This window comes from Gastrolobium bilobum, unplaced genomic scaffold (assembly GCF_033153095.1).
Source record: "Gastrolobium bilobum isolate Gb01-03AN ecotype WA unplaced genomic scaffold, APGP_CSIRO_Gbil_v1 utg728, whole genome shotgun sequence".
Classification (NCBI taxonomy): domain Eukaryota; kingdom Viridiplantae; phylum Streptophyta; class Magnoliopsida; order Fabales; family Fabaceae; genus Gastrolobium; species Gastrolobium bilobum.
In genome coordinates, this window is record NW_026899225.1 from 598,391 (window position 1) to 624,211 (window position 25,821).

Here is a 25,821-nt window from a genome sequence, read left to right on the forward strand (position 1 = left end):
CAAGTTGTAACTGTTGCCAACCACAGCAAAATACAGCTGAAACCATAAATACAGATAAAGTTTTATAAACTACAAGCGCTGAATAAGTAACAAAAAATGAGGGGTTCACCTCACATTACATTCCTACAAATGATTTCTCAAACCCAATATACAGAGATATATCAGCAAAGGCTTACGTCAACTGAAGCGTCAGATGACTCAAATGAATAACAGCTAACGAAGCCAAAACCGCAGGACTTTCCAGTCTGAGTATCTCATGATCTGCAAAAACATGCCAACCTTAACATCAGATAGCATGCATAGTCTTGTCTTAGAAAAGAAGAATGGCACAGAATTATCACAATAAATTTTTAGCCGCCTAGTAATACTGTTGATTAATCCAAGTCTTGAAATAAAATTTCACAGCCATTTAACCTGAAGCATAGCCTCAAAGCATGCCCCACTTAAAATTTGTCTTATTAATAAAGCTGTCAAAATAAATTTAAATTCTAGACTGAAGAAAGTCGAATTGCAGAACTAAAAAAGAAATCATTCAAACACTAACTGATTTGGGACTAGTACACTTAAAAACAAAAACATGGTTTACTATCAAGAAATAAACAACTCACAAGTCGAACCTGTTTCTGCAAATTTTAGTAGGTGCACCCAAATTAACTATAAATTACATAATGATATGTCAAAACAGTAAAAGAATTATGATAAAAGCTTACATAGTCTGAAAGAGATTTAAAATGGTCTTTTTGGAGCTTTCTTCTCAAAGATGGCCTCCCAAACTGAGGGTGAAAATGGTGCTTTCTTGTCCAAAAACTCCCTAACAGTTTTCTCATTTACTTCAAAACCCTTTTCTATTAATGTTCTGATAGCACCCTTTGCTTCTTCAACCCCCTTCTCCTTGCAGAAACCCTCTACTAGGCCTACAAAAGTTGCCACGTTTGGAGAATGACCTGCCTCTAACATCTCCACACAAAATTCAAAAGCATCATGTAAACTGCTACATTTGTAGAGTCCTTGTATAAGCACCGTGTAACTGAAAGCATTGGGTGAAATGCCGCTACTCTGCATTTTCCTGAAAATCCTTTTGGCATCATCAGCCTTGTGGGCCTTTGTATAGCCCTCAACTACAGCTGTGTATATGACAACCTCCGGAATGGTTCCCTTCTCCCGCATCAAACCAAAAAGTTTTAAGGCTTCTTGAGCAAGACCATCTTTACAAAGACCATCAAGCATAGCCACAGCATTAGGGATAAGACCAGTTTCCTTCATCTTCTTGAAGATCTCATCAGCATCTTGAGGCATACACTCTGGACCTGGTTGATTGGGATTTGACTTCTTTGCTTCTTCAAATTGGTTGCTTGCTGCAACCTCTGAGGGATTTAATGTTTTATTATCAAAACCAAGCTTGAATTTATCAAGGAAACCGTCTCCTAATTGACTGGTTTCCCTATTTGTTTCTGCCATATTTCTGCCCTGAAATCCAAGATCAATTTGGGAAGATTTATCAGTCTTGTCCAATTCACCAAGTCTGTCGAGGTTGTCATCAAATTTTGGAGGGAAGGAATGGGAACGTCTATTATGTTCTCCGAAACCTGGAGGAGGCTGATTCATTGGTTCTCTACCTCTCAAAGGCCTGCTTGGAATTTGTTCTGATGAACACTGTTGAACATTGTATCCCTCCTGACTTCTATTGCTACCACTGTCATTAAAACTTGGGTCAGATTGTTGAAGAAAAAAGTCATCAGATTCTCCCACGGGTTGTTTGATGCTGCCACCACGGTCATCAGTGAAGCTAAAGTGGCGTACATTCTTAAGCCATAGAGGCAGAGATTTTTTGGAATGTAAAAGGGAAACTAGCCTATCAATACGGGAGGATGCTACAAGCTCATTAAACCGCCCTAGCGATGCAGACATGTGGACCTGTTCATAAGTTGCACCAAACATTCAGTCAACAACCCATCCCCAAATCAGAAGAATAAATAAACCAAAAGGAAAAGCAGAATGGAAGCTGAGAGAACCAAATGTTAAATAATCAAGTAACAAATCAACCAAATTATAATAGGAAAAATACATTTTATCATCATAAAGTGATGGCAATTTACCATTTGCTTTGAATTCAGTATTGACTATTGAGCTATCTGCAACTGGTTCTAGGATTAAATCAAAGCCACACTTATAACCCGTAAGCCACCTAAAATGGATGAAAAACGGTATTAAATCATGGAATAGGGGCAATAATCAAAGAATGAATGCGAAATTAAACAAAAATATTAAATAATAAATTTGTAAACTGCACAAATGCGAATGGGCTTTTTGCAAGCGTTCGTTTTAAATTAACTAAAAACAAACAAGCAGCGCAAATTGTAACAAATTGATACAACCAATAAGCAAAAAGAGAGAGTATAAAAATTTCAAAGGAACAAAATGTCTAACCGAATCGCACGATACTATAACGTTGAATAGACTGGCATTTTTGCTGGTGAGTGGAGAGTGAATGTGAAGTAGTGAAGAAGGGAAAAAGGGCAACTATGCTTACCCTAACACGACCACAAAGAAGACGACGTAGATGGACTGCTCGACCTGGGCCTAGGCCCGGTCCCTGGGACCCGCTACGAAACTTGCAATATTACATATTTTTTGGTGTGTTTTTTTTTTCTTTTCAAAAAAAAAAACTATTGTAATTTTTTTATTTTAGTTAAAATAACATATAATTCTTCTTTCATCAGCGTCAAATGGTATTCCAATACTATGGTCTTTTGTCAAAATATTAAAAAAGAATATTCTTTTTTTTTTTTGAATGTTCATAAATAATTTACTAAATTCTTAAAATTGATCACGACATTGGATTCAATGTGATTAGGGCTGTCACATGGCAGTATTTTGATTATCATGCGAGTCTAGCGACTAGCATGACTTAGAGCCCGATTGAATTGTCTTTTCAAAAAAGTTTTTTTTTATGTCTTTTTTATTTTAAAAGTGTTTTTTATAAAGATTAAAATTAGTTAGATTTAAAAAATATATTTGGTATTTAAAAAAAATTGATTTTGACTTTTTTCTTTTAAGAAGATAAAATTTTAACTTAAAATTTTTTAATTTTTTTATGACTTCTGCTTTTTTTAAGAGTAAGCATTTAAATAATTTTTTTTTAAAAGTGTTTTTTAAAAAAACAAAAACTTATCCAAACTGACTCTTAATACTATTGATTTCAATCACAAATAATACTTGGTGTCTAATAATTGATATCTTAAATACTAAACTATTACTATTTTGCAAGTTGGCAATAGATTTATTGAGTGAAATGAAAATTAATGTTGTAAACAATTTTTATTTGTCTGTGCAATTTTTTGAAATTTCTGCAAATTCAAAAATATTAAATTTTATTGTTTCTTTCGGTATTATATCCAAAATTCTAATATTTAATAAAGTCTGAGATGATAAGTGACCAAAATTTTGTCTCTTAAAATATTATTTTTTCCTTATTTCTCCCCATTTGAATTGTTGAAATATAATAATAATAGGATTATTGATTAATAACCCAAAAATTAAAATATCTATAGTGATACAGAACATTCAGTGTTATTTCCACTCACATCTCTGGATTATGGGCAGCAATTTGGGTTTGCAGGTCATGTTTGAGTCAACACAATTTACACAAACATGAATAACCACGAATACCACACAAATAGCTATCTGTATTAAAATCCTTCACACAAAGACAATTAATTTACTACATAGGTTGAAATGATACGACACAAATAATTTTTAATTTTTAATTTAAATTGAAACTATTAAAATAACCTCACATTAGTAAATAAAAATAAAATAAGTGTGGATAAATATATAATTATAAAATTATTTGAATTAAACGGCTCAACACAAATACCACACCAGTAAATAGCGTGGTCCAATATGATTATAAGTTGACACAAATACTAAAAAAATTTATGCCGTGTTAAAACGAATAGTGTCATACGAAACACCACTTTCCAAAAAAAATAAAAATAAAAATCACTCCTGCACCATTATTCATTCATGGGTACCATGTTTGTTATTTTAAATGACATAAGTTACGTCATTTTAAGAGAGAGATAGACACATAGAATGGAAATCATGGGAGAGAGAAAGTGGCTGATTTTTTTAATTTAAATTTTAAATAAAAAAATAAAATTATGTGTCTATCTCTCTCTTAAAATAATGTAAGTTTATGTCATTTAAAATGACAAACATTTTTTTTCTTCATATATATATATATATATATATATATATATATATATATATATATATATATATATATATATACGTTTTGAACACATGTTCAATTTCATATCAACTTTTTGACACAAGCTTTCCTATTTTGTTTTAACCTAAACGGACCTTTTGTCTCTCTAGGGGTGTTTGTCCTAAAAGGAGCTATACGAGAAAGAAAGGTTATTTTCATTTAATCTAAGCCCCTAATAACCAACGAATGACAAGTGCTTTTCCTCGCAGCATACAACTATCCGTTGTATTGCGCTCTCCAAGTGTACTTGTTCCCCCTTCTTCCTTACCATGGCAAGTTTTTGTGAAATAATTCTGATGAGAAGAAAAAAGAAGGTGTTAACAGACCCTCCTGACCCAACCCCAAGGCATAGGCTGTTATGTTACATGAATTTGTTCATAGAACTCGGGTAACAGAACTGCCCTATATGTAAGGAAGCACAGACACTTGTAAAAACAGGGAGAGTCGTGTCCGACACGGCGACACGCTTCGACACAGTGTCGGACACGCGGTCAACTTTTTTCGACACGTTGACCATTCCGACACGCGAATTTGACCGTGTTCGACACGGTCAAATGGCATTTTCGTAATTTTTTTAAAAAAAAATTAAAATATATTAATAAAGCTTACACATGATCATATCAATTTTATTTTTTTGTCTTTTTTTTCCTTAAGTAGATAAGAGATCATCTCAGCATCATTGTTGTCAATTCCTATCACGCTCTTGTTATATCTCCTTCTCTCTGATCTCTCTCTAATATGATTTGATCTCTCTATCTGATATTATATCTCCTTCTCATCCCAGTTCTTATTTTTTATTAAAGCTTCTATCTTTATAACATGTTGATGGGTATTATTAATTTAATTTCATTTTTTTGTTAAATTATTATATTAAATGAAATGTACACTATATAAATTAAAAATATTATTTAATATTAAAACATGTCACAACGTGTCGAAATTCATAATTTTTTAAGATTGACGTATCGGAATGTTGTGTCGTATCGGTACTACATAAGCTATATGTATAACGAAGAGACAAAGATCGTCCAAAATATTTGAATTTAATGTCCTGATACAATTGACCCTTGCTGACCATACATCATTAAATTTTACACGATTTTAAAAATTTCAAATATTTTAAAAAAATTAAAAAAAAATTGTTCACCAACGTGGGCTTAGGTTTTCGATGTTTTAATGATCATCATTAAGGTTAAAAAATATATTGTACAATTCCTATCATTTAACTAGAGATGAAAAGGATGCGTATATTTGAGTAGGGATAAATTATTTTAACTACTTTTTTTTTCTGGCTACTTTTATCTATTATTCTCCAACATCATTACATCAGAATCTCAAAAGTAAAGAAAAAAATAAAAAATAATCGAAATTCTGATATATCGATATTAAAGAGTGATAAGAAAAGATATGCAAAAAAAATGATAAATAAAATAAAGGAAATACAAGTCTCATGTTGTAGGAGACTTCTCATGCCATAGACACAAAACATGTGGGATCCACTCTTTTAAAAAAAAGGTAAAAAGATAAATAAATCCTAGCACAACTTTTGATGTATGAGTAGGAAGGATATGTTATCTCATGTAACATGAGAAAAACATACCCCATAAAATAACCTCGATTACGAATATCTATATTCAAGCGAAAGAAGTAGCACGTATGATTTCCATTCGATGGGCAAATCAAAAATTCATTTTTGCAGGTGGGCAGTTCAATCCTTTCCCCCCAAAAATAAAAAAATAAAAGGAAGGAAGGATAACAACATAAACCCAATATAATTTTCGCTCAACCCAATCAGCAAGACCTCAGATCTTTACATACTTCCATCACCGCTTTTCAAACACCAAACAGAACCTTTTGAGACACATAATTCATTCATGACCTGAAATTGTTTCAAAAAAAATCCCATTAGAATAATAAGCAATATTTATTGATACGAAAAAGGAGAAAACATAATCTGATTTACAAATGATTTTGCAACATTTATTTGCGATCACTCCAGGTTAATATCATTATCTGAAATTTCACTTATATGACTATGTAGGCAACATTTATTCTACTTTACTATCTCGTTAAAAGAAATTGATCAAGTCATGAAGCAACTTTCCGTTTTAGTTATTGACAGAAAGCCAGCTGAAACCTTTCAGGTTGCGCCAGGTTCCTTTGTTTCTACCATGTCCTTGCGTACTTTCCACGTTCGGGTTCACAATGTTCCATTGTTAACAAAAAAGTAAATAAATAATAAAACCTTCACTCTCTATGCCAGGACACTGCCAGCCTAAGCGAACTAGAGATATAGGATGTATGCATAAATGGTATTAAACTTAACGGCTTTATACATTAGAAAATCAAGAAAATATTGTATAATATCTTGATTGTATCTTAAAATAGTTTAAAATATCATAGATGATCTTTCAGGAATAATTTCCCTATTTCCTTATATTTCATGATTTGTTTCCTTATTTTAGAAATCCTCTATGGTTATAAATAAGGTTTATTATTTTGTCTTTTATATCACATCATGTCATATTATAGAATATTATGACGTCTTTATACCTTTCTCTCCCTCTATACCTATATCCCTATAATTTCAACAACAATGACCTTTTTTTTTAATTTAATAACGGGTCAAAAGCCTATAATATGATAATCAAGTACCTAGCTTAACTCTTTCGTTTTGGTTGATGAAACATTAAATTCAACTTGATCAACAGCCCATGCAACTGAACTAATGGAGCATATATATTCAGCATGCAAGACTGTCATTGTATATGCTATTAATCTAGTGGGGCATTTGATAAACAAAACATTCAACGGGGAGTCATAGATCCTTGGGGTACAACCATTAACAGGCCCATATAATAAGTTACATCTCCAGAAATAAAAAAAGCTCAACTTCATCAACTGCAAATCTGCAATGTATTATTTCGGGCAATCAACTCATCATCACACATTGAGTAGAAAAGTCTTTTGCCTGGACGGGCAGTACTAAATAGGATTAACACAAATAACCAACTACAAATTCGTAGGCCTCACACTACTGTGCATTATGTATTGTTATAGTTCAAAATCTATTGGACACTTACTCTTGCAACAAGATGGCTACTTTCTTATGGTACACTTGGTATGGGGGTTTTTGGGGTAGCCTTGGGTGTGGGTATCCTTCTACTCAGGAAGAAATTCCGCTAGTTAGATTTGAAGGCTTTGGCAATAAAGAGGCAAAAGCTTTGTGGCAATGTGCAGCTTTTCCAGTCCTATGGTTCATTTGGCTAGAGCGGAATGCTCCTATCTTTAAAGGTACCCCACTGCCTCTCAATATATTATGGAGCTCGGTTGTATTTATGGCAATTCTTTGGTTCTCTGCTAATGGTTTAATTTAAGGGAGTTGCCATTTCTGACATGTACAGAGATTGGGCAATACTGAGGCACCTTTTTTTTTTAGGTTTTTTGTCTATTTGTTTATCCACTTTGGAGGATTCCTTATCCTCCTTTTAGTTTGTTCCTAGTAAACATATATATATATATATATATATATATATATATATATATATATATATATGCCAACATGATAAGTTGATTGAAATTAGTCGAAATTTGAGATAAAACTTAAATACTATATTTCAGCCACCTCAAAAAAAAAAAGATCAAGCTGAGTTGATTAATTCAGAATAAAACTTACCTTGGTATATTCATTGCTAGTGACCTCTCTACTCAGTTTTCTCCTTGCAGCTTCAAGTATCTCAGCCTTCTTCAGCTTGGCACTGGGTCCACTTCCACGAAGCATATCAATTACAACATCTCTGCAACACCAATACAGTCCTGAGCATTATATAACAAATGGAATGTGTTTCTTGATTATAAAATTCTCCGACAGAAAATAATATTTCTCTCATGTTGTGTGTGAATGGGGAACAACCTGAATGCATCATCCTGTGATGACTTTAACACATAATAACCATGGATATCGCAGGCAACTTCACTTATGACCGCCTTCAGCTCATCATGTGGACCATCAAGACTATGAGCTGCATCTACAGCAATTTTAAAATCCCCCTTTGGAAGCATACTTTTGTCAACCGCCATTCCACGCAATCCTTGGCAAATCATTTGGAAGCTGCCAAGACAAATAGAACCAGCATAAGACAATTGTCACCGCAAAAAGAAGAGAAAAATAGAGAACTTCTGTAGTACGATTTCCCTCTATAATGGGCATGATTGCCATCACCCAGATTAAGTGATAAGGTGGTCATAAAGATGCATGCCCAGAAAGATAAACTTCCGGGGATTGGCATGAGTGGGAAAGATTTCTGGATTGGCATTCCCACGCATTCCAATCTAAACCAGATTCAATCTGAATAACTCATTACCATGAAGAGTTTGTTTCTAAAGCAAACCACCACAGCCATTCAGCTGCAAAACAATAATTTTAGAGAAAAAATTGCCTAGACTCAAACCCCCCTCATTTCTGCAACACAAATCCCAACTAATAAGATGATCCCTTTTCAGATCTCCCACCCATGGCCACAGGAAATCCCTCGTTGTCTTCTCTATCATTTGAGACAAACCCTTTAATACACAAATTCCAACTAACAAGGCATTGGAATCAGATATAGAACATTGCTTTTATTTTATTTCATATCTATAAAAGAACATTAGCTCAAAAGATATCTCCAATTCCTCAGCAAATACATTAAAGGACCATAAAAAACATGATCTGACTCCATTAGTAAAAGCAAAAAACCCATCCCAAATAAAATGCACACTTCTAAAATGGTTCCAGCCATGAGCACCACAGCCCGACAAATAAAGCACACTTCCATGGGGCCTTACACTCCTTTATAGAAATTGTTTCAAGACACTGACACTTGCATGGGATTAGTTACACGTCCAAAGGGTGTGGGATACCTCACGGTCTCACCAAAAATAGAAATAGTTTCAAAACCCAGGTTAGGCATATTCACACTTCAATTCATGACCCATAGAATATAACCCGGCATTTTTCTGCTTTCTCTTTTCTGTCTATATATATCTTGGAATAGGTTCTTCAAGTTGTACATTTAATTTTGAGCTCCAAACTAGCACAAAAGCATGTTACAATGGCGAAATTAATTTTGGTAAAAAAAAATTAGCATTGAGCACAAGTGTTGAAATATGAAAGCCTTGCAGCTGCGTGAAGTTAACAACCAATACTTGTGCTTCCAAAAATGATCACTTAGGGATCATTTCGAGATGGGAGAACAAAGGGTAGACATCTCTATAGCCATACCTGCAAACTTTGTAATTCTGAAAAAGTTTCTTGAGGGCAATTGGCAGAGCATGTCGAGTTTCATTTGACATGGTCATCTTCCTAGGAGGCACTCCACCCGGACTTGTTACTCGTTGATCAGAATTTGCTGATTTAACAAGTTCACTATTCACACTCCGGTTTGCTACAGCATTTTTACCAAGTTTACGTTTTCCAACATTACAAGCAACATGTTGTTCCAAACCTTTGAAAAGTTGTTCTTGTTTCTCAACAATATTTGGATAGAGTTTTTTGAATGACTCATCAGGAAGCTCTCTAAACTTCCAGTAAGACTTTGGTTCTGCAGCAGAGTTACTTAGATCACATCTTTCCAAGCCATATATCTTGAGGAAGTTTTTCACATGATTACCAAGTTCACCTCGAACATTCACATCGGAAGGCTGAACTTTCAAATTCTTGCTAAACAATAGTAGGACATAATCTCTGGCTAAATTTTCCATACCACCCTGAGGATATAGCAATGCACTTTTTGGAGCCCAGAGTCCCTGTACCAATATTGCATGCTGCTGCAGGAAATCCAGCAGTTCCACCTCAGAGTATTCAGGAGCAAAGTGCTTAATAGCACTGAAACGATGAAGTGGAGAACCCTGTCATAAAGAGCTCTCTTAGAGATGTTATAAAAAATAGCACACAGAAATAGATGGAATATTACTCAGTTCAGTTCTGAATGCACCACCAAAATAATCAGTTTCTTTTTTCTTGTTTAAATCCTCACTCTAACTGTCTCTCTCTCTTTTCTTGATATTGCTGTGGCATGAGGGTTATGCTTTAACAGAGAGAGAAAGATGAAAACAACAAATCCTTTAGTAATTAATTTAAAAGGAAAACTATAATCCACAAAATGATTCTAATGCATATATGTTAAAAATATAACAATGACATACTACTTGTAAACCTGGTAGCAGCCTTATACAATAGAATAGTGTGCGTCCGAGAAAGTGAAGGAAAGTGAAAGAAAATGTTGAGAGAGAAAGAGGAGAAACAGAGAGAAATCTCTGAACTGAAGTGAATGTTTATTTCATCTCACTAAACTCTTTGTCCCGTTTACATATATAGAGTCAGTTATGACAGTTGGAGGAAACTGTGTTAACTGAATCTTCAACAGAACCCTAGAGCAGTTACAAGTCTGTTACTGCAAATTTGTTACTCCAACTAACTATATGCACACATGTAGTACGTCTCGGACATTATAAAATACAAACACTTCTCATATGGAAAGCAGAATCTTCAGTGCTTGACACAGTATAAATGAGGAACTTTGTGCACATGTTTAAGTTATTTGCTGAGAAATATGTCTACTAATAGCTTAAAAGTTAACACACAAACATAAAACAGCAGAAGTGAATTAGGAATAGAGAATATCTACTAAGTGGGGGGGAAAAAGAAGAATGCAATCAACCATAAACCAGCATAGAAAGCAAGATGCAGAATGCTGTTGGCTCTAAATGCCGCTTTCTCAACAACAAAAAGAAATCAACACTCCAACTAAAGATGCTACAAACCTCTTTAAGCATTTTCTTAAGACGTTCTTCCACAGGCAATGATAGAAGGTACCTGAAATTACATTCAAAAGATAGTCAAAATTATAAGCCAATTACGATAGTACAAACACATAAACAAATCAAAGTAGCATTATAAGAAAAACATATTATTGAGAAATAGGCAGAAACAAGGAGAGAAAGAATAACAAAAAAAGAGAGATGGATGCATTTGCTGGTACAGAAGAAAAAGTGTGCAAGTATACTGCACAACAGCTAGATGGCAATCTGTTAATCAGAACTAAGGGCCAAAAATTAAATAAGCTTAATAATAAAGGAAGGCAGTACCTTTTAGAAGGACCATTGGGTAAAATGTTGCTGCTCACTCCAGGACAAAGTGTAGTGACATAGTCATACCTTGAATTATTCAAAGATTTACAAACTTAATTTTACATATTTACATTAAGGAGAGAGTACAAAAGGATAACAGGACATATTCTTACGCGCTCATTGTGAAGTTCATTGGAGAACTTTCTTGGGCCACCATTTGCTGCAAATATCTAGAGGAGATATCACTCTTACAGTCATGGTATTTGAGAGGAACCCAGCACTGCACAATATATAGAGAAAATGACTGATTAGAGCAGGAGGGAAAAAACTGAATCAAGAACAAAATCACCATTAAGAAATTCTAAAATAGAAAATGCAAATATACAGAACTAATTCATTCTTTGTTTCAGAGGAGAACATGTTTTTTATCCGTGCATTACACTATTTTACTTCATTTCATGCAAAAAGCAATAATTTAACTATATAACGTTACATGGTAAACATTTTTAGCAAAGTTCATTAAGGTTTCCAATTGTTCCACTGGAAATAACATTCCCTTGATATAAATTTTTTGGTCAATAGATATTGTTATATTAATGCCTTCATTGGAGGGGGGATGACTCTTAGAAGAAAGCACTGAAATAATTATCTTCCAACATTCATTCTTTTTGGCCATAACTGTAAAGTTTTCATCATAGCTAACATACTGAAGTAGGATAGCGGAAGCATTAGAAGCTTATAGTTTAATGGAATAGGCTAGGTTTAGGGTTTAGTTGGGGAAATAAAAGTCGAAAATTGGTAAACTGAAGGTCCCTTAAGATAAGATAGGCAGCTGCATAGATGCTGCGAATAATTCCTGAAAAATTAGGATTCGATTTGTTGAGTTTTAGGGAAAATTGAAACAAGAGGCAATCAGGGTTTTGATTGATGAATTTTTCTTCTTGTCTGCAAAGGTAAATAGATTTTAGTAGCATAGAAAATTAAAGAACAGAATATTAGCTGAGAAGAAGAAGTAAAGAAACTTAGGCATCACAGCTATGGATTGATTGCTCGCGCAACCAACAGGGGAGCCTGTCACTGTTCTGATCATTTTATTTGAAAATAAAACAATCATTTAAGCAAAGTACTAAACCTCGTATAACTTATCCTACAAGAAATGGGAATAAAACTCTAATCCTCTTAAGGATTATACTTCATATCACTACAAAACCCATAAGAAATCTTGGACATTGAAACTAGACCCTAAAAACAAACAAACAAAAGCCTTTTCACACTAGATGGGGTCAGCTACGTGGATCAAACAAAGCCATAGTTTTCTGTCATAAACTCATTGAAGCAAGACCCAATACAACTAAACTACATGAACCAGGCCCAACCCAAATACTACCCAATACAGGGGAACTAAACAAACAACTTTCTATTACTGTTGCCCTTAACCCTAAATAGTTATGATTGTCTAGTGGTATCTTTGAAATATTACAATCAGCCACATAATTAAAAGTAAGCCAGAATATTGGGACAACTTTACTTCTAAATTCACACTCACTTGATGCTGGTGCATCCTGCATACCATTAGGAACTAGGTTACTAGAATTGCATGCAACAGCATGACAAATAGACTTCTTCACCTATAAAACTTTATTCAGATTATTCAGTCAAGAGAGAAACCAATAAGAATTTGTGAACTATAACTTCTGAAGAAAATCAAACTATTATTGGAGGATTCTTTTAAGGATTTGGCTATTCTAAAGCGAACCCTTACTTTAGATGGAAAAGTGTGCGATCTCAACCAGTGATGACAAAATTAACGGATGATACTTGATATCATAATAAAATACATGAACGTGCATAACAAACTATGGATTTGTTATGCTAGACAAATATAATATAAAACTATGACCTTCACCTGATAGCTTAAATTTTTTAGTTGAATTGGTTCTTTACATGATATCAGAGCCTCTGTGACTACGTGATCACAAGTTTGATCTTCATTGCCCCTCATTCTATTAAAAGATAATTAAATATTATAGAATTTCTTAGCACAGGCAGGTGGTCCTGTGAATTTTTCACCCTTCAAACACAATAGGCTCTTGTATAAGGAGGCATGTTAGAGAAATATAATAGAAAACCATGGCATTCACCAAACAGCTTAAAATTTTAGGTTGAATTGATTTTTTATATATTAGAATCTACTCCCTTGTTTTTATCATCAATGTTTGAGAACTTGAGATCCCTCACTTTTCCATCCTCACTCTAGAGGAGCCTTATCTTTCTTTTAACTGGCAACTAAAATTCAACCAGAATCCTGCAGTTGCCCCGCTTCCCATCCAATAACAATCAAGATGAGAAAAAGGTGATGAAGTGGCTCATCTTTTTTATTATTAAAAAAACTAATTTTAAGTTCATGAACTAACACAGCTAAAAGAATAAGGCTGTTGGTCTGTTGAGGTTACATCAACCACCACAAGGATTTCTTCAAATTTTAGGACTTCAACCAAAAGCATTTCTCTATGCTGTTTTCCTTGTTTTCTCGAGGCTGCATTCTTTTAATTCATTAGTCAATTAATTGTGTTCTCATATTTCATGATCCAAATATTTTCTGTTGTGTTTGGAAAATCAATTGGTGATAGAACCCAGGAAGTTAGGGATTTAGTTAGGAAGTTATAGAATTAGTTATAAGGCGTCATAGTGTGAAAGGCAGGGGCTTAGCTTAAATAGTAGGTGCGATAGAAGGGAAAACATTATTCAAATTTGTAAGTTTAATAAAACAAAGCAGTGGCTCAATTGTAAAGGGAAACCCTATGAAGAGATTTTCTCTTTTTTAAGTAAAGATTCAGCTATCAGAAACAGTTTCTATACTTCAAAGGTGAATGCAAAAGCAGGGCATTGAAATGGAAGAAGATGGTGCCAATGAACACCCTGTTCACAATGGGATTCCACCTCCTTCAAACAGGATACCGAGGAAAACGCCACTGAGATCTGTAGTGAGGATTCACGTTCTAGGGACAGAGCAGTGGAAGAGCTACATGCAACTAGCGATATCACCTAGTCGAATTCCAGCATCCGATATCAAGTTTCAGGCAACACTCACGGCATCACCTAGTGGGATTCCCAATTCCAGCATCTGATGTCATGTTTCAGGCAACACTCACAGTGAGGAATTGTGACCCAAATGGGATCTGCTGGGACAGGCCCAATGGGTCCAACTAGTTCAGGTTGACAGTAGATAATTGTGGGCCCAAACATATTTGCGAACAAAATCTATTCTACGGATAGATATAGAAAAAGAAGAAAGAAATTCAAGACAACCAATATTTAAGTCAGCATTTGAAATCAAATAAGGCCCATCAATCCCTATAATACAACTGAGGGGGAAATACTAGTTCCAACTTCTCTAAGTGGAAAATTTATGTGATTGAATGAGAAATAATGGCAAAAAATCTAATAATACTAAATCCACTTAATACCTCCCTTATGCCAGGTTAAACAACAAAACTACTAGTAGACATAGTTGTGTATAGTTCACAATACTTCATGAATCATAATGTTATACGAACCTCAGAAGAAAATCATGATTACTTAAAAATATAACAGAACCCTCATTATAACCAAAAACTGCTATATGTAAATTACACTGCAGTTTTAACAACTGTTATACCTCATTAACATCACTCTTTTGCTCAATTGACTGCTTATTCTGCAACAAAGAAAAGAAATCAATTAGCTATTTGGAAATTACCAAATATGCCTTGATGGAGTACAAGCAGAAGAAAACAAATAAATAGTAAAACTTTGAAATAAAGATTTAGTGACCCTGCAAAAAGACAGCTTTGAGCTCGCCTTCTGATGGGATATCAAAATGTCCCTCTAATTTCAAGCAAATTTGGCACAAATGGAACCAAGATGCTAACTACTAAAGATAAAATTGAGCAATTTATGAACAGCAAAGTCAATGTTCCCCTCAGCATACAATAGCAATCAAAACATTATTTGGCGTTTTTTTAGGGGGAGGTGAGTACAATCACCAAGCAGACATGCCTATATGAGATTTACTAAACCTACATTTCATTTAGATTCAGATTCCTGTAAAGCAACATAAAATTTGATTCAACTCAAACACACCATTTTATCAGTCTAAAAAGTACAAGAAATTATTTCAAGATTGTCAAGACATCAGAGCCATCCTGTAAAAGTGCAACTTGTACTTGTGTAATCTTCACTAGATTGCTGTAATAAAATAACATATACATAAATGAACTGAATACATGATACCAGTTTCTTTGATGTAGCAACAGACTTTTCTTCAATTGACCCCTCAACTTTGACAGTAGCATTTGCACCAGTGGAGATAACGTTCTTCCTTTTTGAACCACCAGAATTAAAATGTCGTGGTGATGGTCGGAGCTGCACAACTGCATGAATAGGATGCAGGTGTAACTGCAATCCAGAAAAGAGGCAGGCAAATTTACAAATTTCTCCAAATTAAACAATTAACCTGAGCATCACAAGATTCACAACAATATAATTCATAAAACCGTCAAACTGTCAGAAGAAACAAGAAGACATCTATAAATGACAAAGTTGCAGACAGGTACTAGAAGAAACATAATGGGTCTGGACTCTGAAATATTTTAAATGCTGTATATAATCAGCAGTAAGTCAATAAATGAAAGTATATCAAGCTTGCTGGGTTAATCATCTAAGAATCTAACACATATAACCTGTTAAGTGTTTACGAGAGCATGTTCTATTATTTTTTCTTTTAAGGTGGCATCCCAATGCTTTTAATTTTTATGGTATGTGCGCGCGCCGCGGGGGGGTGGGGTGCAGCCAAGTTAATTTGAAGGCATGATTCGTCTTTAATCTTCCTCACTTTCCCCATTTTAACACCTTATGGAAGCTTACCTTGCAACACAATCCTTGCTACATTAGCTTTTCATTAAGAAACACATTAAGTAATTGCTCCTACTTCTCTTCAAAACCTGAATAAGATATATGTCATCTAAAACAAGAAGAAACTATCCTCAGGAGTATTTTCAGTGAAAGCGCCCATCCTAATTTATTGGAAGAAGTATTAAGTGCTCAATAAATAGGACAACGGTCTTCCACATTGCAATGGCATACCTAACACAATGCTGTTCACACAATCTATTACCCTGAAACTAAATTAGATATCACAGAATAGAATGGAAGGCATAAGTACCTTATCACCCATAAGAAGACCGACAGCACAGCCATTTGCACGAGGTGGCTTCCACGAAGTTGATAAAGTCTGAATAAAATTAAAAGTATTATACCATACAAGTTATAATATGTAATACTTTTCTACGAAAAGTCACAAGTGAACAAACAAAGCACTCAATTTTGAATATTACTATATGTTAAAAGTTTGTCAGGCAATTCAACACACGAAAAGGTGTAATATGTCAAGAAACAAAAAGAAAAATTAGAGAATACAACAATCAAGCCTTGTCCCACTAGGTGGGATGAGCTACATGGATCAAAGCTCAAATGACGCATTAGGGTCTATTAAATTGGAAAAATTATATAGTTGATTCATGTCATAAAGATTTTTCCAAGTTTTATGTCTATATGTTGGTTGTCGACTGCCTAGAATACCCTTTTATAAACAAACATTAACAATCTGCCACACATGCAAGCTTTTCATATTCTCAACAACAGAAAAGTGCATTTGCAGAGTTTTTGTACTGCTTGCAATATTTCAAGAAACAATGTTCTTCTGGAGAGCAAAGCAGCAAATCTTCTGCAAGTTATTGAAGCAAGCTTTTCACAAGAGATAAAATTTCATTGCATATCCAATCTAACGTAGAATACACATCAAGTTGCCCAATTGAACCACAAGAAAAAAAGATAGATTAAAGAAAAAAGAATCCCAAATCTATGCTCAGAAGCTGAAAGTAACGATGACACACTATCACTAGCATGCATCGACATGTTGAAAATTGAAATGTTATCAATTATCATGCACCAGTAACACTGACAAGGCAATAAACTTGCATAATTTAGGCTAATTCTAATCCCATCCCGCATCCCTCTTTTATTCCTTAAATGTTCTTAGTAAAGCTAGCAAAAGTAACCAGCCTTGATCTATTTCATGCTAGCACCAGTGACTATAACCAGCAAACAAGTATTTTGGTGGCTGCTAATATTAATCAAACGAGTAGTCAACATTTTTATCAGGGAGCACTGATATATCTTGAAGTCGTGGATTCTAAATCATCGTGTATCCAACAAGATGTCATGAATCTTTCTCCTTAAAATACACAATTATTTAGCTAATTTCAGAGTCAATGAGTTCCGGAGCCTTCTATGTTCGAATATTCAACAAGATGTCTTCATTATTTACTTACTGTGACATACAACAGAAATACACAAATGTATTATTGCTGACATTAGATGCAATTGGTCTGTTAACTTAGGGGCATCATTTGATCAACATTGTAAGAGATGATTAACAGACCTGCTTCGTATAGTTGATTTCGTTGGCAAACTCTTTGTCAAAATTCTTGGACTCAAAGTCAACGGATAAGTCAATCTCCACTTCTGAACTCCCAGGTTTCAACCTGACCTACACAATCAACAACACAACAACGACTTAACAGTACTCCCCATTTTTTCCTCCCAAAACATTAAAGAAAATCAAGAAACCGCACCTCTTCGCATTGTTCATCTAACTCGTACGGTCTCCAACGAGGTCTCAAGGGATATTGCAAAACGTATAACTACAAAAAAGCGCAAAAGAAAAATTAGACTCTTGAGGAAAAATTGCAAAATCGAACAAGCAATGGCGCATACGAAACGCGGAAGCACTAACAGACCTGAGTGTCGGAATCGATAGAAGGTGTGAAGAAGACGTCGATTTCGCGCACGACTGTGTCTTCGGCGCTGTCTTCATCCATGGGATCGCCTTGGCCTTGTCTTGATTCGTCTTCGGTCTCAAACTTGGGTTCAACGTCCATTTTGACGGTGTCGTTGGGTTCGGGCTTCGAATGAGTTGAAGCCCCTGTTTCCACGTTATCTTCATTCCTTTTGGCAGTTATATCGAATTCCTGTGGCTCTGATTTGGAGAATGATGCGTTGGGTTCGGGTTTAGGTTCAGCTTTGGGTGTACGTTCCGATTTCAGTTTAGGTTTGAGCTTTGATGATTTTGGCGCGAATTTGGAGACTCGAGAGGGGACCTGGCTCGGCGCTTCTAAGTCGTCTAGGTCCATAGCACAACTCTCTGCTGCTCTGTGCTGAAGGTTTTTGGCGAGGTTTTGTGCTTGTGCGGTTGTGCCTTCCAAAAATCGTAACGCTAATCCTTTTTCTTTTTTTAATGGTACTACAATCTTATTTTAAGTGCATGATTTGAAAAAAAAAAAAAAATTACCCCAAAATGAATTAATTCCAATTAGCACTAAACTGGAAAGACAATTAGAATAGACAATATTAACGAGGAATTGCACATAACTTTTAATCTTGAAGACAAGTGTTAGACAATAATATAAGGGTTTGTTTTTTCTTCTTTCAACATATAAAAATTATTTACATCGAGCTTAAAACAATGTTATTTTAGGATAGAAATCAAGATTTTTTTATAATTATAATTTTTTTTATGGTTATAATTATTATTTCTCATTATAATATTTTTATCTTTTAACTCAAAATGACATCGTTTTGAGAGTTAATGTAGATAAGTTATCTATATTCATTGTAGAAGCATTAAAGTCATAATATAAATCATTAAAAAAGCTCACACTTGATTGCTTAAGCTTTTGAGTTGAATTAATTTTTTACATGCAATATCTACACTTCAAACTCTTCAAGCTCAAAGGAGTCTTACATGAGAATATGTGTTAGAAAACAATATAAATCATGAAAAATACCTTCATTCAACAATTTACCCTTTTGGGTACTATTATTAAGTTGAATTGATTCTTTACAACAATAAATCATTGTGTGAGTTAGGGATAACATCGTATACTTAAAAAATTAGGTGTAAACTATTATATGTCACTTGCACAACACAGAATTAATTTGTGTCATATTGTTGAGCTTATTTGGTTCTTTACAACAAAAAAGTATCGTGTGAGCTAGGGATAACATGGTATATTTAAAAAATGGGCTTTCGATTCGTCATGTAACAGATCAATTTTTTTTCCTACAAAAGAAATGACAAATTAAATAATAATAAAAAATTGAAGAGGCACTCTATTCAATGATTTTATCTTGTTTGTAGTGAGTGCATGACACCAATTTTTTACCTACAACATGATTCTTATTTATCCCATAAAAAATTACGCGTAAACTATTATTTGTCACTTGCAAATAGGGTTTAAATAGGTTGGGTTGTGCTAGGCTTTGCCTTAAATAGAATAAGTCTGTATAAAATACTTTAGGTCTGATCTGGTCTGTTAGCTTTATATAAACCCAAATTATAAGTCTGTTATGGCCTCTATTTTAAGAACAGATATCTTTGTCTAGGCTTGTTAGCCTATTAGATATTCAATAATTAAAATAAAATAATATAATATAACTTTACTATTCAAAATAATTAAAATAACAATTGATTACCAAAAAAAAATTATTTATTTAATTTAAAATAAATTATATGATATAGGTCAGCCTGTAAACTTATGAGCCCGACACATAAAAAAAAGCATATGACTTGCTTTCTAAATATGCATTTTTTTTATGTATGAGCCTGTTTTATTTAACTATATGTAATAGGTCTACTCGTAGATTCATGTTAGGTCGGCCCAAGCGGCCTGACTTGCTTTAAGGTTGGCTTGATCTGACTTGTTTAATAAATAGAACGGGCTCAAGTTTTAAAAAAAAAACTTGTTTGTCAAACAAGCCCAAGCTAATTTAATTAGGCTTGACTTGAAAGCCCATAAGTTGGTCTGATATTTTATTATAATAAATAATATAATTTTATGTCACTATATCATTAATCTTACTTTTGTAACCCTATTTTTTTACTATTGTCTACTGCCATTGTAACATCCTCGTCTCTAGCCGGTTCAGTTAACACACATATGATACTAAACATGATTAGCGAAATACTTCTCTTACAAACTTACATTAACTTACGAAAATACGAGCTAACTTTTTATTTATCGTTTATCCATTTCACATGATATATAGCAATGCATAACTTTATTCTATTTTTTTTTCATTTGACGGAGACGAAAATTGAACAGTATAACGGCTATAAAATGAACAGTATAACGGCTATAAAACGAACAAATGGGGATTTAAGAATCCCACTCTCAAGGTATCCTAATAAACAATGTATATAATCTATGATTTCAGGAATACCAGATATCCATAAGGATCACATACTCATCCATGAGCGCATGCATAAATTGGCTTTGTGCCATTAAGTCCAACAGCATGCAAAATTAACATCTACGTATATCTGAATACTACATCATCATATAAACATGCCTGAATACACAAATGTACATGCATTGAAACGGAAAACATGTACAAAACATATACAGGCCATATACAAAATAACGGATCATACATCATGATCTTCAAAATGAATGGAATACTAAAGCAAAATAATAATCCTCCAAAATAATAGTAGCATACTGCTACCTAAGATCCGGTCCACGAAGGCACTCTATCCACGGGTCGTATCCCTGCCCCGTGAAGGCTTGCCGACAATCTGTTCACCTGAAATAATGTCCCCAAACAGGGTGAGATAACAGATCTCAATAAGCTCAAGGTTTATAGTGAATTCTTCATACCCTGGGCCCACTCCTACATGAAAGTCAGATACAGAGTATGCAAGGCATCATATAAACAAATATCATAACTGAACAAAACATATATACATATCTTATCAGAGGTGTAAGCAGTCATTTCCAAGGGAGGACCCCAAGCAGAAATCAATGCACGTGTTCCCAAGGGAGAACCCCAAGCAGACATCAGTGCACACATAATCAATGGCCAAAGATCATTACAGAAATCACATCAAAACAAATCATATCATCTTATCATATAGCTCTATATGAATGCATCTATACAAAGCATCAAATGCAATCATACAATTCAACGATAGTCCACTAACCATGGTGGAGCACACAAGTAGGAAAAAAGACTCCTTAAACATAAAGCTTACTTCTTGAAGTCTGAATAATTGCTTACTTGATACTCAAGACAGCTAAACACCTCTTTCCAAAGCTTGGTCCACAAACTCTGAATCCCTAGGCACAACCTAGAGGAGGAATTCATGACAACATTCACTACATAATTCAAAATGTCAATTAAATGCCAAACACAAGTCATATACTAATTCTTTTCAAACTTACGTATAGGACCCCAAAGCTAGTTAGCATAAAACCACTAACTCTAAGTGGGCATTTCTCACTTTACATATACTTATCATGTCCTCAACATAACTTACAAATCATAATTCCAAGTCCAATACAATTCCAACTCATTTAATTCTTAAAGGGTTGAAAATGACACATATAGGTGTGTTCATGACTTTTTCTCAAGCTATCTTTTGTTAGCAACCATTCTCTTCATCACTACATCGAATATCCATCATCATCTCTTCTTCAAATATCACTAAATACCTCATTTGTACCTATTTTATGATGAGGGCAGATTTGCGCTCATAAGTGTTTATCATCTTTTCATGCTTTTTTTTCCTTTATTTCTCACTACACATAACTCCAATTAAGTAGATAATCATTAACCAACCTCAAAACACATAAACACACATTCAAACATATTAAAGCATGATATTCCTTGTTCTTTTTCCTCTTGGACAGAATACACACACACACACACATATATATATATATGAACCGTGTATTTTTCTTTAACTTTCATCACTTTTACCATCACTTTGGCATTTCATTAAACACTTGGTCTACTCATTTTATTGTACATAGGCTGAATTATACATTAGAGATAGGCCATCCATTTTCTCAAATTTCAACATATATTCTCAATAAATTTTCAATTACTACCAACAACAAGGCTCAATGAACAACTTCCACAACGAAACACACATTCAAACATCATTTACAAAACCTCCATGAAACCATAAAACATCAAGAAAAACCTAAATAGTATCTTGAATTTTAATCAACCAAATTCAAGTTATATACCTTAAATGAGCTTACAAAGACCTAGAGACCACTCTCATCATTCAAACCTTGAAAATCTCTATTTTGTCACTGTGAACAGTAACAAGGGCGCATTAAGAAGAGGAGAAATCAGTCAAAAGACATACCCATTTGATGATCTAAAACTAAGGTTACGTTGCTCGCTTCCTAAGCTTTCTTTTCGTGTAGATTGATTAGTCCTAAATGACTTTTTGGCATAAATTGAATTTTCTCATTTTTGAGCTTTACCGGTTGCTACACAACAATGCAGAATACCCGGCAGAAGACACTGTTTATGACCTAGTCATGATTACAGTCAAAATACTCGAAATCATGTTCTGAATCTAACTATGATATTTCAATTCTTAAATTAAATCTCTAATTAAGATTTACCAGTTAGGGTCATTATAGCCATTCTCTCGCAATCACAATTTCACAAACAAACTCTCTGACTATTGGTCTCTCATTTCCTCCCTCCATCACTCATTTTTTCACAGCTTACCTCAACCTTCTACTTAGCGCAACTCTAGGAACCAATAACCATCTTTAACTCCAAGGTCATATTCAATGGTTATGATCATATGACATATGTCTTTCTCCACCACTGTGCCTTGCAGTGTCAATATTTTAATAAGTGAAAATTAAAAAGGCCAAATCATTCACAACAAATATAAAACAATTTTTTAATCAATCAAAATTAAAAGAATTAAATGAAAAGTATAAGATTAAAACCTAAAAGAGTACAAATTAAAACCAATAACACAAGAAAAATAAAACTATTGAGATTAAAATTAAACTCACATTTTTTATCTCGAAAAATCTAGAACTAATCCATTAATCATTCTTTTTTGTCCTTCTTTTTCCCCCTTTTATATTACACCTTATTCTAATTTGTATATATATATATATTTTGGGCATCAAAGTTTGAGCCATTTTTAAATCAAACGAGTAAACCTAAACTATACCAGCTTCTTAGGATTCCCACCCAAAATTGTTTTTTTTATTTTATTTAAATCATAAGTATCATCTACGAGAGATAATTTTATTTAAGTTGAAAACATCGGCTAAAGAAATTTTTTTGCATTCATAAAAATTTGAACTCAAACATTACTCAAACGGAATCAAGCATGTACTACTTGAACCAATCCCTTTAAGAACAAAAACAAAAGTTCAAAATTAAAAAACGAAAAGGAACACAAATCAGGCACAAACAATTAATGAGACGCCAAGGTAATTTTATAGTGTGAAACAAAATCATTTGATGTTCAATTTGAGGAACCAGGAAACATTCAATTCAAGTGAAGCTCTGAAGGAGACAGGGTTAATTCGTTTAGATTAGTCCTCGCACAACATCTGATTACAACATGTTAAATACATCATGAAATAACTGAAGAATTGCCCGTACAATTAAAAACAAACCCCTAATAACGATGTTCAATTGTATCAGTAACAGGAAGCTGTATTTAAACAGTGACCTTATTTCCAAAAAAAAACAAAAAAAAAAACAGTGACATGTTGACAGCTTGGGTGAAACTTAATGGTGTCCTGGCTCGGGTTAGTTTCATTGAGGAATACTAAGCGGGACTCTTATACTGTTAGAGAAATTATATATAAACATGTTTGTCCATCCATGATGATTATTATGTTGTTTTATTGATGTTTATTATCATATCCAGAGGCCCTAAAATTAGCTGGGTCACCGACCATAAAAAAAAGTGAAGGCAAAAGTGGTAACTCGTGATCGATAACTATTTGGTTTTGTTTTCTGGTTCAATCAGGTTCCTGATTTTCTATTGGGATTTCTCATATATTTTGAGCACCGCAAAAGAGCTAATCATTGCTGCTAGAATGAGACTAAAAGGTGATCGTATCTTACATCAATATGCCTTTGAAACTCTTTCCGGGCACAGCAGGCACTATCAGCTTACTGTACATCTTCACTCTTTCTTTTCTTGGGAAACAGTTTCTTCACTTCGGTGCGGATCTTTTCTCCTGCATGCTTTTACATCCTGTTACGAGTTTCACATTGATTATATAGGTAATTAATATAAGATTTATAAAGTCTCAGACACTCCAACTATTTAAGTTAATTTTTGAATAGTGAACTCAAGATATGTAAGAAAAGAGACAAACTTGAGCCGTGGTAAAAGTATTCTTTCGTGACCGAAGCCTCTAAGACTGCATTACCTCCATCCCACACTCACTAATCGGATTTAAAGTGAAGTGATTTTTTATTTTTTTTTTGGAACTCAAGGTCTGTAGTATTGATGATTTCTCATATACTCCCCTCCTGGAATATCATAGCTCCCAAAAAGCATGTGTTCGATTTATGTTTCTAAAACCAGATAATTAAGCTTCTTAATGTGAAGTCAAAAGCTTTCTGGGGTTAAAAACAGAAAACGTCAGAACTTTAGATCTTCCTGCACAAGATTTGTCAACAGAATGGCGAAATCACCCTTGATTTTACCGATTCATGACCACAGTAAGTGCAAATGAAGAACTGTTGCTTATTACCCTTATAAATTTTAATTTCTTTCAATATGGTCCATCTGCTGAAATTGATTTTTCATATGTCTAATCAAACGTCAAAGTTATTTGCACCCCTTGCTTTTTCCTCTGCCCAGACAACTTGCAGCTAAAAAGTAAAAACCATTCGATCTTAGTTTGCCTTCAGTGTGAAGAATATACTGGTGGTACAGCTGCCTATGGCTGCAACATGATTACAAAGAGGGGGCCACGGTTGAAAGTTGAAACTATGGCCACCTATAGTCGCCATCGCATCTCAAAAAAGAAAATGATAGAATTCTCCTTTTACAAATGTTTCTGTCACAGATGCGAGCTTCCTAAAAGGGCGGTTACGTTCACCGTCCAAAATCTCCATTCTTATCCATCTATGTACGTAGTGGGGGAGGGAGACCTTGGTGAGCTGTGACAGAGTGATCAAGACATGTTACCGTTTTAGGCAGCTTCAGAACTTGCCAGCCAAATAACATAGGAAAGTGAAGATGAAAAGAGAGTGAGTGGTAAAAAACTTGGCCGAAGAAGATGACATAGCTATAAAATTTTGTTGACCTTCTTATTTCTTATATTTTATGTAATTTGGTTTTATTGACATGTTTTGTACCATTAGATATGGCCTTTTCTATTGATTTTGGATTTTTTCAAATATTCAATCAATACTTAAGCATGCTCGCTTTGGTTGGCGGAAATTGACAACCTCCTCTCTTCTAATTCTTTTCTTCTGCTTAAAGATTGTGGACTTTCACAACATGGCTAGTGATTACAACGGAAAGTAAGGTTATAGTCTAA

At 34.1% G+C, this 25,821-nt stretch overlaps 2 protein-coding genes and 1 long non-coding RNA gene across 3 annotated transcripts; all 3 read right to left on the bottom strand.

Moving 5' to 3' along the window:
• Positions 1–37: 37 nt before the first annotated feature.
• LOC133288566 (pentatricopeptide repeat-containing protein At4g38150-like) lies at positions 38–2,520 on the bottom strand. The gene is made up of 4 exons (XM_061486357.1): positions 2,428–2,520; positions 2,097–2,185; positions 711–1,914; positions 38–261 (listed from the first exon to the last, which is right to left on the bottom strand). The coding sequence occupies exons 2-3, from the start codon at positions 2,097–2,099 to the stop codon at positions 727–729; spliced, it is 1,191 nt and encodes a 396-aa protein (XP_061342341.1). The 5' UTR covers positions 2,100–2,185; positions 2,428–2,520; the 3' UTR covers positions 38–261; positions 711–726.
• A 3,213-nt stretch (positions 2,521–5,733) lies between these two features.
• Positions 5,734–18,653, bottom strand: LOC133288573 (uncharacterized). The gene is made up of 13 exons (XM_061486369.1): positions 18,223–18,653; positions 18,058–18,126; positions 17,865–17,972; positions 16,587–16,655; positions 15,656–15,820; positions 15,042–15,080; positions 11,557–11,663; positions 11,402–11,470; positions 11,078–11,129; positions 9,537–10,162; positions 8,187–8,384; positions 7,950–8,070; positions 5,734–6,152 (listed from the first exon to the last, which is right to left on the bottom strand). The coding sequence occupies exons 1-13, from the start codon at positions 18,613–18,615 to the stop codon at positions 6,084–6,086; spliced, it is 2,085 nt and encodes a 694-aa protein (XP_061342353.1). The 5' UTR covers positions 18,616–18,653; the 3' UTR covers positions 5,734–6,083.
• Positions 18,654–20,697: 2,044 nt separating this feature from the next.
• LOC133288529 (uncharacterized) lies at positions 20,698–24,764 on the bottom strand. Its single transcript, XR_009748373.1, has 3 exons — positions 24,646–24,764; positions 24,389–24,521; positions 20,698–21,067 (listed from the first exon to the last, which is right to left on the bottom strand). It is a non-coding gene; the product is annotated as an uncharacterized LOC133288529 (long non-coding RNA).
• Between the last annotated feature and the right edge of the window lie 1,057 nt (positions 24,765–25,821).

Coding starts and splice junctions, on each gene's coding strand:
- LOC133288573 (XM_061486369.1), bottom strand. CDS start 18,615: ATGGACCTAGACGACTTAGAAGCGCCGAGCCAGGTCCCCTCTCGAGTC. Junction 16,656..17,864: donor AAATCAACTATACGAAGCAG/GTCTGTTAATCA, acceptor AATTTTATTCAG/ACTTTATCAACTTCGTGGAA. Junction 6,153..7,949: donor CTAGCAATGAATATACCAAG/GTAAGTTTTATT, acceptor AAACAATTTCAG/GTCATGAATGAATTATGTGT.